A 12,541-nucleotide genomic window follows, 5' to 3' on the forward strand; every position below is an offset into this window, starting at 1 on the left:
TTATGATGTGAGAAGATGCAGGGAGCTCAGAAGAACATGGTAAACAGCATGGTAAACAACATGGTAAACATCTCCTCTGTAAACAGTAAACACCAACAGCAGCAAAATATCAGAACTGAAGAACAAAATCCTGTTAGTCTTATCTTTCTCTCCATCCCTCTCCTCTGCCTCTCCTTCTCTGTCGATCTGTCTCTCTCTCACTCCCTCATCTTTCTCTCAGCGTGGGTTCTTGTTTCTTTTGAAGCTGCAGTGACAGCCTCAGCCTGTTACCTCTGCTACGCTTCTCTGGAAGGTCTTCAATGTTGCCACATAGTGTGTGTGTGTGTGTGTGTGTGTGTGTGTGTGTGTGTGTGTGTGTGTGTGTGTGTGTGTGTGTGTGTGTGTGTGTGTGTGTGTGTGTGTGTGTGAGTGTGAGAGAGAGAGAGAGAGAGAGAGAGTAAACATTTGTTTTCCATGCCAATAAAGTCCCTTTGAATTGAATTAAGATGGAATTGAGAGAGTGAGAGAGAGCATCTTCTCTTTCATCATTCCAGAAATAACAAGTTAGTGTCTCTAAAATCCTACACACAGTTAGGACAGATGGGATGGACACCCCAGCCGCCTGCCAATAAAACCGCACAGCTGTGTGTGTGTGAGTGTGTGTGTCTATGTGCATGTGTGCGTGTGCATGCGTGTGTGCGCTGTCTGGTCAATTTCACAGCAGCTTTCCCATTCTCCCTGGGTGATCCACACTCCGTTAACCACAGAGCTGTGAATCTGGGAGTGTGGCTTTAATTAACATTGCCACTAGGCCACTGGGTGTGACAATGACAGTGACGTTGATGACTGTGGTGCTGTTATGTTGGCTGGGTGCGCATGAACAGAGAGACAGGTCTGAACATTTCAAAGTCCGCTGGGTGTCACTGTGACCTCTGGGATCTGCCACCAACCCTGCAGCATCATGTGGCGTTTCCCAGGACCCTGTTATCTCTGCTGTCACTAGGAGAAACCATCATATGTCAGAGGGGTAGGTAGTCAGCAGAACTGTCAATCTATTAAGAGTCACACAAACTTTTCTAACCGACTGACTTTTGCATGACTTTTCATAGTGGCAGAGCTGTGTGTTTTGTGTGTGTGTGTGTGTGTGTGTGTGTGTGTGTGTGTGTGTGTGTGTGTGTGTGTGTGTGTGTGTGTGTGTGTGTTTGATAGGGCGTGTGAGTGTGTGTGGCATTTTACACAGTGTATGTAAAACTTTAGAAGAGCATCTGTCTAAATATTAAACAAATACTCATGATCAACTCCAGTGAGGTGTGTTGTCTGTGTGTGCCTTTGTGTTAGTCAGGGTGAGTGATGAGTCTTTATTGGTAGATTAAGTGTGGGGGCGTGACTAGGTTCAAGACTGGGGATCATTGATTCAGGTCTGGAGCCAATTGCTCCTATTAATCATCAACACGTCCTTCAGCAGGAGAGGAGAGCAAAGGAGAAGAGATGGGAGAGGAGAAGAGAGAGGAAAGGAGATGAGGGGATAGGAAAGGAGACAGGAGATGAGGGGAGAGAAAAGGAGATGAGCAGAGAGGAAAGGAGAGGAGAAGATATGAGAGGGGAGCTGGTGTGGATAAGAGGAGAGGAAGAGAGGAAAGGAGGAGGATAAAAAGAGTATACATGGGGAGTGTTTATCCCAGAGGGTTGTGTGTGGGTGACTGGAGAGGAGAGAGGAAGAGAGGTGAGGGAGAGGCCAGAGGCTGTTGTGTGGGTGACTGAGGACACTAGAGATTGAGGAAGGTGAACAGCTGGACCCTAGCCTCTAGATCTGGAGGCCTTCTGAGACCATCACCATGCTTCACCAACTAACTACTGGATGAGTACAACCTAGAAACCTTCCTCGCTAACCCACTCAAGGAGATCACAAAAGGGGTTGATTGGAGGTGGTATAACTATTCCCACACACATGAACGCACACACACACACACACACACACACACACACACACACACACACACACACACACACACACACACACACACACACACACACACACACACACACACACACACACACACACACAACGCACTCTGGGTCAGGTGGGTTATACATACAGGAGAACAGAGACTTCAGAGATCAAAGTTTGATCAAAGGTTGAATTCTTTTAAATAACTGTAACCTTCAATTCTCTGCTCTCTACTCTACTGAATCTGATGCAAGAGATGAGCTGAGGATAACTGACTGATGTAAACTGACTTGACCTGCTTTGGGCCTTTTACTGTATATGATTATTTCTGTAACCTCTATTCTACCCACACACAGTATTGTCCAATGGCCATGCGGTGAATAGGGTTTAATAGGAGGAACATTTGGCAGGTGCTCTTAGTCTCTGTTAGTGCACAAGATCTTAAAGGGGAACGGTTTCTGGCGGGCGTTCTAGTCACTGATACGACACAAAGTCCTATAAATGAATTACATTCCTAGAGGTCTGAATAATCCAAGATTTACATAAATTTGTGCACAAGGTCTTAAAGGGGAACAGTCCACATATGATTCCAAAAAACGGGTTATTCAGAAACAAAAAAAGCTGGAATAATACGTTCTCAACCAACATAATACATATTATAGCGCATCACAATGACCATGTAGAAAATGTCATGTTCCCCTCTATACATACAGATATCCTCATAATCTTCCTAAAAATAGTCTTTGCTTATGAATTGTGGAGAGGGAGAAGAGGCTCCCTCTGTAACAGACACCAACAGTTCTGTACACTTTAGGGCACGTGTCAAACTCGTTCCATGGAGGGCTGAGTGTCTGAATGTTTTCGCTCCTCCCTTCTCCTTGATTGATCAACAAGGTCACTGATTAGTTAGGAACTCCCATCACCAGGGTGTCTAGGTCTAAATTGAACACAAATAGAAAGGAAATAATAAACCAGTACACACTCGGCCCTCCATGGAATGACTTTGACACCCATGCTTTAGGGCCTGCACAGTGCAGATGCCTATACCATTACACTGTGTAGACAGACAGTTTGAGTCATAACCTGTAGGCTGGGGTACACACACAGAAGTGCAGTAAAGGAATCTGTTTACGATAATTCTGACAAAAATGTCTGTGAGCAGAGGGAGAGGAGCAGTGGTGGTCAGGTTATTATGGCTGGTCAGGTGTTTTCACCTGGTGGGGGTGTGTGTGTGTGTGTCAATCTGGGTCGAGCAGGGTGGTATGTGCTGGTGTGTGTTTATGAGTGTGTGCATGTGTGAATGTGTGTGTGTTGTCGTGCTACACTGCTATCTCATCCCCCAGGCAGTCTGGTGGTCCCTGTCTGTTAAGCACGTTTAGTAGACGGAGGGTCTCCTCATCAGACCTCCAGCTGTATATGATATCCCTCTCCTCTCTCTCCTCCCTCTCCTCCCTCTCTTCTCTCTCATGTCTCTCATCCCTCTCATCACTATCATCACTATCGTCAGTGTTGGACTCGTACTCAGACGCAATGCCAGACTCCCGGAACCTCAGCAGCTCCAGACTGCCAAGCACCTCGTCGCGGGTTGATGACATCACCAAACCTGACCCGTCCTGACCTTTGACCCCATTCTGACCCCTCCGCTGCGGAGGAGTAGGAGGGCGAGGTTCAGGTGTTGGGGGTCCGGGCAGGAAGCGGAAACATTCTAGCTTGAGGAGACACTGATCCCTACCTAGGTGGTTGCCTAGGGGCAGGGAGGAGGAGGAGAGGGGGAAGGCCGTCCCGTCCTGGCCCATGCTCATGTTGATGCCCAGCGCTGGCAGGGTGAGGTTGACATGGTCCTGGGGTCGCGGGGTCGTAGGGTCACACAAAACTGGGGGAACGGTGGAACGGAAAGTGATCTCTAACAGACTATCCTGGGAACCCACTGAAGAAGTGAAGGAGGGAAAGAGAAAATAAAAATGTCATTAAGGATAAGCATCCTTCCACACATTGAGCTTACATTCATCTGTTTTACATGCTAATGCTAACATGAGCCTCATTCTCATCCACTCCTGGATGTATGAGCAGATTGGGCAACCTGGTCTCAGAGCATTTAGTATTATTCTGTATGTAAAACCGAGCACTCTATTTAGTATGATATGTTACATTTAGTATGGTATGTATTAATTTGTAATGTCCATCACCCATTTCCTATGATATGTTATGCATTTCACATCGTATTATATGTTAAGAAATTGCTAATGTTCGAATTTTCAAAACGTATGATATGTTACGAATTCTAGCTAGGTGGCTAATGTTAGCTAGCTGGCTAACGTTAGCTAGGCTAAGGGTTTAGGTTAGGGTTAAGTCTAGGAGTTAGGTTAAAGAGTTAAGGTTAGAGTTAGGGGAAGGGATAGCTAAAAGGGTTAAGGTAAGGCGAAGAGTTAGCTAACATGCTAAGTAGTTGCAAAGTAGAAAAAAAGTGGTATGTAGTTGAAAAGTTGCTAATTAGCTAAAATGCTAAAGTTGTCCATGATAAGATTCAAAATCGCGAACGTGTGGGTTGCTACACGTTCGTGTTATACACCCACCCATCTGAGTTATATGTTATGTTTCATATGGTATGTATTCATTTGTGGATGTCCATTACCCATTTCGTCTGATATATTATGAATTACAATTCATATTTTTTATTACGAATTTGCAAACGTACAATGTGTTATGATTTTCTAAAATGTATGATATGTTACGAATTCTAGGTAAGTGGCTAGGTGGCTAACGATAGCTAGCTGGCTAATGTTAGCTAGGCTAGGGGTTAGGGGTTAGGGTTAAGTTTAGGAGTTAGGTTAAAGGGTTACAGTTAGGGTTAGGGTTAGCTAAAAGGGTTAAGGTTAGGCCAAAGTGTTAGCTAACATGCTAAGTAGTTAACCTCTTGACGCTAGGGGTCAGATTTTTTATTTTTTATTTTTTAAATAACGTTCCCAAGGTAAACAGACTATTTCTCAGGTCCAGATCGTAGAATATGCATATCATTTACAGATTAGGATTGAAAACACTCCAAAGTTTCCAAAACTGTCAAAATATTGTCTGTGAGTATAACAAAACTGATTCTGCAGGCGAAAACCTGAGAAAATCTAACCCGGAAGTGATTCATTTTTTTATATATATATTTTTTTAAATCTGTGTTTCCTGGCCCGTCTTTCTTCCATTTAAAGGGGTATCAACCAGATTCCTTTTCCAATGGCTTCCTCAGGCTGTGACCAGGCTTTAGACATAGTTTCAGGCTTCTATTTTGAAAAATGAGCGAGATTTTTCAAAACTAGTCAGGTGTCCTCTGAATAGTTCCTGCGCGCGAGAGGGTAGCTCTCCATTTTCTTTTTCTCTCTTATTGAATAGGTTACGGTCCGGTTGAAATACTATCGATTGTGTTTGTTAAAAACAACCTGAGGATTGATTATAAAAAACATTTGACATGTTTCTACGACCATTACGGATACTTTTTGGAATTTTCGTCGAACGGAACGAGGCTTTGGTTTTCTGAACATAACGCGCAACCCAAATGGCGTTTTTTTGTGATAAAAGTAATATTTATCGAACAAAAATAACATTTGTTGTGTAACTGGGAGTCTCGTGAGTGCAAACATCCGAAGATTATCAAAGGTAAGCGATTAATTTTATTGCTTTTCTGACTTTTGTGACCATGCTAATTTGGGGCTAGCTGTTGTAGCATTGATTGATACACTCACAAAAGCTTGGATTGCTTTCGCTGCAAAGCATATTTTCAAAATCTGACACGATAGGTGGATTAACAACAAGCTAAGCTGTGTTTTGGTATATTTCACTTGTGATTGCATGATTATAAATATTGTTAGTAATATTTTGCGCCCTGCAATTCAGCGGTTGTTTAGGAAAATGATCCCATAAAAGGGATCCGTAGCGCAGAGAAGGTAAAAAGTAGCAAAAGGTAGTAAGTCATTGAAAAGTTCCTAATTTGCTCAAATGCTAAAGTTGTCCGTGATGAAATTCAAACTTGGAACCTATGTGTTGCTAGACGTTCGTGTCATTCGCCCATCCATCCGCGTTGATAAGTTTCGTATGGTATGTATTAATTTTCCCACCCATCCACCCACCCCGACCAACCTACTTTTGTCTTATGTAACCATACCAAACGCATTATACAGTATCATACTAATTTGACTGTCCCAGATTTACGTTTATTATGTTACGTCCAGTCTACCAGACCAGGCTGGACTGGGGCATGGTAGGGATTGAGAAACGGTGTCAAACACTATATTAGGAGGAGGTGAGGTGCGGAGTGTGAGCTCAGGAGGAGAGGGCTGAGTTGGCTGAGGTGTAGAGCAGGTTGGTCCGTTGAGGTGTAACATGATAAATGATGTATAATGATGCAGCTGAGAAAGGGGTGGTAAAGTAACAGGTTACATGATAACATGCTGGTTGGTCTGTTGGAGTCTATGCTTGGCCAGAGAGCTTAAAGAGGTGTGAAATGGTCTGTGACGAGAGAGAAATGGGAGGAGAGAGAGTCACCAGGAAGAGAATAAATATGAAAGAGGGGAGGAGTCGATAAACAGGGTTTGATAGGATAAGGAGATGGAGGGAGGAGAGAGAAAGAAAAAAAGGCTCTATTTTCGTCTGCCGTTAACGCGGCGCTAGTGTCAAACACACGTTAGTTTGCAATTTTGTCATGTACAAACTGGCACACTGGCATTTTCCAGCCCTAACACCAGGTTCGGCAATTTACCTGTCTTATATCAGCTCGCTTGCGCTCAGATGGGCGGGGTTTAAATATTTGAGGTGTGTTCTTAAAAACATGATCCAAAGTGCTAATTTCAGGAGGCGCTGATGGGGATATTTAAGACGAGTAGCCCAATGTGATTTTGGTACCTGTATACTTCATATTTAGAAACATAAAAATAAATGTTTTTTCCCCATTTAGTTTTATTTGATTAAAAACCAAAGCATAACCTCCCCTTCTCTCAAAGTAGTCAAGGGTTTGACTCCTGACACAGCTTGGAAATATACTGAACAAAAATATAAACGCAGCATGTGAAGTGTTGGTCCCATGTTTCATGAGCTGAAAAATAAAAGATCCCAGAAATGTTTCAGATACCAGAAAGCTTATTTCTCACAAATTTTGTGCACAAATTTGTTTACATCCTTGTTAGTGAGCATTTATCCTTTGCCTAGATAATCCATCCACCTAACAGGTGTGGCATATCAAAAAGCTGACTAAACATCATGATCATTACAGAGGACAATAAAAGGCCACTCTAAAATGTGCAGTTTGTCACACAACACAATGCCACAGCGGTCTCAAGTTTTGAGAGAGTGCGCAATTGTCATGTTGACTGCAGGAATGTCCATCAGAGCTATTGCCAGAGAATGTAATGTTAATTTCTCTACCATAAGCTGTCTCCAACGTCGTTTTAGAGAATTTGGCAGTACATCCAACTGGCCTCACAACCACAGACCACTTGTAACCACGCCAGCCAAGGACCTCCACATCTGGCTTCTTTACCTGCACGATAATCTGAGACCAGCCACCCAGACAGCTGAGGAGTATTTATGTCTGTAATAAAGTCCTTTTGTGGAGAAAATTGATTCTGATTGGCTGGGCATGGCTCCCCAGTGGATGGACCTGGCTCCCAAGTGGGTGTGCCTATACCCTCCCAGGCCCCCCCCATGGCTGCGCCCCTGCCCAATCATGTGAAATCCATAGATTAGGGCCTAATGAATTCAATTGACTGATTTCCTTATATGAACTGTAACTCAGTAAAATCGTTGAAATTGTTGCATGTTGCGTTAATATTTTTGTTCAGTATACCAAAGCTTTATGAAAATATCAAGTTTGAGAGGAGTAAAACAGTGAGCTGACATTCCCTTTGTATCTATGCATTGTAGGAAGGCCCACATTATTTTAGCCATGCAAGTCCTGTTTTGGACGTGCGTAAAACCCCCTCCGTGATGTAGGCTATGTGTCCATGCCCATCATGAAAGGATATATGAGAACCTCTGTGAATACCGGTGAAACTCGTATATAGAAGTCTGTAACCTGTAAAAATAGCTTGTTTTCTGTTTCATATGTTCAAAAACCAAGCCCTCTCTTAGGCCTGCTATAATGAAGGCTGATTCAACAGCAATGTGTCTTTTTTTCCTGACGATTTTATGATATCATTACATGTATTTATTGTTGTTGTTGTTTTAAAACAAAACAGCTTTTTCCCGTTACAACCTAACTTATTAGAATGATTCACTTTCCTGGTTTTATGGTGACAATGTCTGTGACGCGCTTGCAATGCAACTTCAGGAGATGTGTGAATGCAATCTGATAAGAAGATGGTTCCGATTCTGATCATAAAACATGGGCCTATTTGGGAGCAGTATAACGATGAGTAGACATTCTTTCTATTCATATTGGATCTTTGTCCAGCTACTGTGAAAAGTTTGGATGTGTGTAAACCTTCCATAGTCTACGTTGTTTTAAAATGATATACCCACAGGGAGAAATGATGCTGTCTGTAAGTGTGACATAGCCTATTTAAAACAAGTTGTTTTGTTTAGAGTATGATTCAAATTATTTGTTTTCTTTTTAGGCATTATCAAAAATGAATTGAATCTTGCTTATTGACAATGTTTGTCATGTCCCTGCTCAGCCATAATGTAATTTACAGTAGGAGCCCCTATGTCAGTGGGAATGCTATATACAGTATATACAATTACTTAGAACAATGTGGACTGCAAATGTGTTCAAGTTAATGTTTTAAGCAAAGATAGGTTTACATTTTGTTATTTTGTTTCTGTAAGCCATTTAACAAACTATAACATACTAACATTGGAGTTGGAGTTGATTCCAAGGCAATACGTAAATGACCGTAAATACACAACTTGAAGCAACCACATATTTTACCATGGAGCACGTTCTGATTGGCCAGTGAGAGGCCAAGTCTCGACACACCCACAACTTGTTTATTCATAAAAACTCAGCCCTTTCGCGCCAACGCCAGCAAGTGCGCCGATAATTGTGATAGTGAAAATAGCAAAAATATTTCTGACACACCCCTGCACTTATAGCCCTACTGCCTGTGCTTAGATTAACCATTGCATTAGGTTTGCTAATATAGAGCCCCAAGACTATCTCCATGCTTGTGTGTGTGTGTGTGTGTGTGTGTGTGTGTGTGTGTGTGTGTGTGTGTGTGTGTGTGTGTGTGTGTGTGTGTGTGTGTGTGTGTGTGTGTGTGTGTGTGTGTGTGTGTGTGTGTGTGTGTGTGTGTGTGTCCGCAAGTCCGCTTGTGCGTATGTGTGGTAATGCATCCATGAGTGTACTCACTGGAGCAGGGTCCTGACATTTTGACCTCCAGCTCCTGGATCTGTTTGACCAGTAGGGAGATGTGCTGCAGCAGGTCCTTGTTCTGGAGCAGCAGCTGGTGCACTCTGGCCTGGGCCTCCAGTCTGGCTGTAGCTTCCGCACTCAGTTGGTCCTTCAACAGGTGCACCTAGAGGGAGAGAACACACACATACTGTACGTCTGAGATAAGGACACATTTGGGAGAAAGAGAACACACACACACACACACACAATACAGTATGTGCATACACCTGAGAGAGAGAGTACCAACACTCCTGAGATAAGCATTTACATAAACAAACACTCAATAGCGACTTCATGCTATTGAGTGTCAGTGTGTCTGTCTCACCAAAACCCATTCAATGAAGAACAAGACGCGGACTGCCAGACTCCAAGCTCAAGCTCATGTAATCTTAATGCCATGTATGGTCTGTAGCAGGATTAGACCAAAAGAAGAAAGAAAGTTTCCATTAAAGGAGCAGCCTGCAGTGGCATTAGTCACTAAATCATTTAAACCAGAGAAGAAGATACCCTGTTTCTTCTCTATCCCAGGTGTCAACACAGACAACCCTGGGGATGAATCATGTCTTCTCAGAAACAAGTGGAGAGACACTGATGATGGCCAGAGCAGTAGCTGAGGGATTCCTTCAATATCAAGGGACATGCATGTGCATTAGTCTACAGGGTATTACTAGCCAGAGCTTAGATTCAACCTCTTTGATAAAGCTTAATTCCAAGGGGAGGCAGAGTGGCATTGGATGAAGGGCTGGCACAATTACCGTATAACCGTGTAACTGCCGATTAAGGATAAAGAAAAATAGTTTGTGTGTGGATCGCGGTTAAGTCCGTTTCCGCTGTAACATGGACTCTATACAATGTAATGAAACGATGTTGCTCCTTGTTGAAACAAGAAAGGTGTTCTAGCAAACAAGTATTTGGTTGCCTAGGCAACCCTGCAGCAGCAGCACATGCAGTCAGAAAATGTGAGTCTTTAAAAAAAAAATTACAAAATAATTGCTATTCAAACGATTATAACGGTGACCGAGGACATTTGGCTGACCAATAACCGTCATCCAAAATAGTCACAGACCTAATTGGATGTGCTGTATATTTCACCACATAAGTTGACTGAGAACAGATTCTCATTTACAGCAACAACGTGGGGAACAGTTACGGGGGAGAGGAATGCGCCAATTGGAAGCTGGGAATGATTAGGTGGCAATGATGGTATGAGGGCCAGATTGGAAATTTTGCCAGGACACCGGGGTTAACACCCCTACTCTTACAATTAGTGCCATGGGATCTTTAGACATCCCATCCTATCCAAAAGACAGCACCCTACACAGGGCAATGTCCCCAATCACTGCCGGGGAATTGGGATATTTTTTAGACCAGAAGAAAGAGTGCCTCCTACTGGCACTCCAACACCACTTTCAGCAGCATCTGGTCACCCATCCAGGGACCAACCACAACCAATCCTGCTTAGCTCCAGAGGCAAGCCAGCAGTGGGATGCAGGGTGGTATGCTGCTGGCATATATCCTGACAAGAGAAGCGATGAAGACTCAGCAAAGAAAAAGGCTCATCGATTTGTGAATGGACGACAATGAGTGCTACTGTGGTATTTCTAACTTGACATTGAGCGAGCGCTTATACTTAAAACTTTGTGATGGTTTCTATAGGAACACTTCTGCAGTGGTTTTCTGACTTCAAGGAGCATTATGAATACAAAGGGCTATTTCTGGCTTGGCATACAGCCCATGTCTCTAAAGCACTCCATTCATTTCTCACTTCAAGGAAAATGGAGCATGAATTGAGTCATGAGGCTGTAGCTAGAGAGTCCGAAGCTCTCTGATTCTGTCTTTCAATATAACAAGATGACATGATTCGGATTTCTTCATACATGTACCATAGCTACAAAAACTCTAACCAAGGTAACGCTACTGTGACAATTAGAACTTATCCAAACCAAAAACTGTGAATAGATGGCAGCATTCACGCAAAACCAACGCATATAACCACGGCAAGGTGACTGGGAACATGAATATGTACAAACAGACCAGTTATGACCTCCGTAAGGCAATCAAAGAGGCAAAACGACAGTACAGGGACAAAGTGGAGTCGCAATTCAATGGCTCAGACACGAGACGCATGTGGCAGGGACTCCAGACAATCAAGAGTTATAAAGGGAAAGCCAGCCATGTCGTGGACACTGACGCCTCGCTCCCAGACAACTTAAACACTTTTTCGCCCGCTTCGAGGAAAACAACACAGAGCTGGCAACATAGGCCCCCGTCGCTCACGTGGACTGTGTGCTCCTGATCTCCGTGGCAGACGTAAGTAAGACATTCAAGCATGTTAAGGATCATATCACCTCCACTTTATCAGACAAGACACCCTATACCGACTACAATTTGCATACCGTTCCAACAGATCGACGGACGACGCAATCGCAATTGCACTGCACACTGCCCTTTCTCACAAATACGAGACAAATACCTATGTGACAATGCTGTTCATCGACTACAGCTCAGCCTTCAACACCATAGTGCCCTCCAAGCTTATCACTAAGCTCAGGGTCCTGGGTCTGAACCTTTACCTGTACAACTGGGTCCTAAACTCCTGATGAAGGTAGGCAACAACACCTCTGCCACACTGATCCTCAATGCGGGGGCCCCACAGGGGTGCGTGCTCAGCCCCCCTCCTGTACTCCCTGTTCAACCATGACTGCGCGGCCACGCACGTCTCCAACTCAATCATCAAGTTTGCTGATGGCACAACAGACCTGAGTACCAACAATGCTGAGACAGCCTTCAGGGAGGAGGTGACAGCCCTGGCAGAGTGTCGCCAGGGAAATAACCTCAATGTCAACAAAACGAAGGAGCTGATCGTGGACTACAGTAGACAGCAGAGAGAGCACACCCCCATCCACATCAACAGAACCGCAGTGGAGAGGGCCATAAGCTTCAAGTTCCTGAAATGGTCCCTTCACGCCGATAGCGTGGTGAAGAAGGCGCAACAATACATTTGGCTTGGCCCCTACGACCCTCATGAACTTCCACAGATGCAGCATCGAGAGCATCAGGCTGTATCACCGCCTGGTACTGCAACTGCCCCGCCCGCAACTGCAGGGCTCTCCAGAGGTTGGTGCGGTCAGCCCAAAGCATTATCGAGGGCATACTGCCTGCCCTCCAGGACATCTGCAGCACCCGGTGTCACAGGACGGCCAAGATGTTCATCAAGGACCTCAGCCACCGAGCCACAGCCATTA

General features: G+C 44.1%; 1 protein-coding gene across 2 annotated transcripts in view; it reads right to left on the reverse strand.

Moving 5' to 3' along the window:
• The window catches only part of LOC139541341 (carboxyl-terminal PDZ ligand of neuronal nitric oxide synthase protein-like), a 196,608-nt gene that overhangs the window by 12,071 nt on the left and 171,996 nt on the right, over positions 1 to 12,541 (reverse strand). The window contains exons 9-10 of one of the 2 annotated variants that reach the window (XM_071345898.1): positions 9,255 to 9,420; positions 3,660 to 3,854 (exon numbers count right to left, since the gene is read on the reverse strand). In XM_071345898.1, the coding sequence (XP_071201999.1) occupies positions 3,660 to 3,854; positions 9,255 to 9,420 (361 nt within the window). The remainder of the gene's footprint in view (positions 1 to 3,659; positions 3,855 to 9,254; positions 9,421 to 12,541) is intronic. The other variant, XM_071345899.1, reaches the window with a different exon arrangement.

The sequence above is a fragment of the Salvelinus alpinus genome, chromosome 16 (assembly GCF_045679555.1).
Source record: "Salvelinus alpinus chromosome 16, SLU_Salpinus.1, whole genome shotgun sequence".
Lineage (NCBI taxonomy): Eukaryota > Metazoa > Chordata > Actinopteri > Salmoniformes > Salmonidae > Salvelinus > Salvelinus alpinus.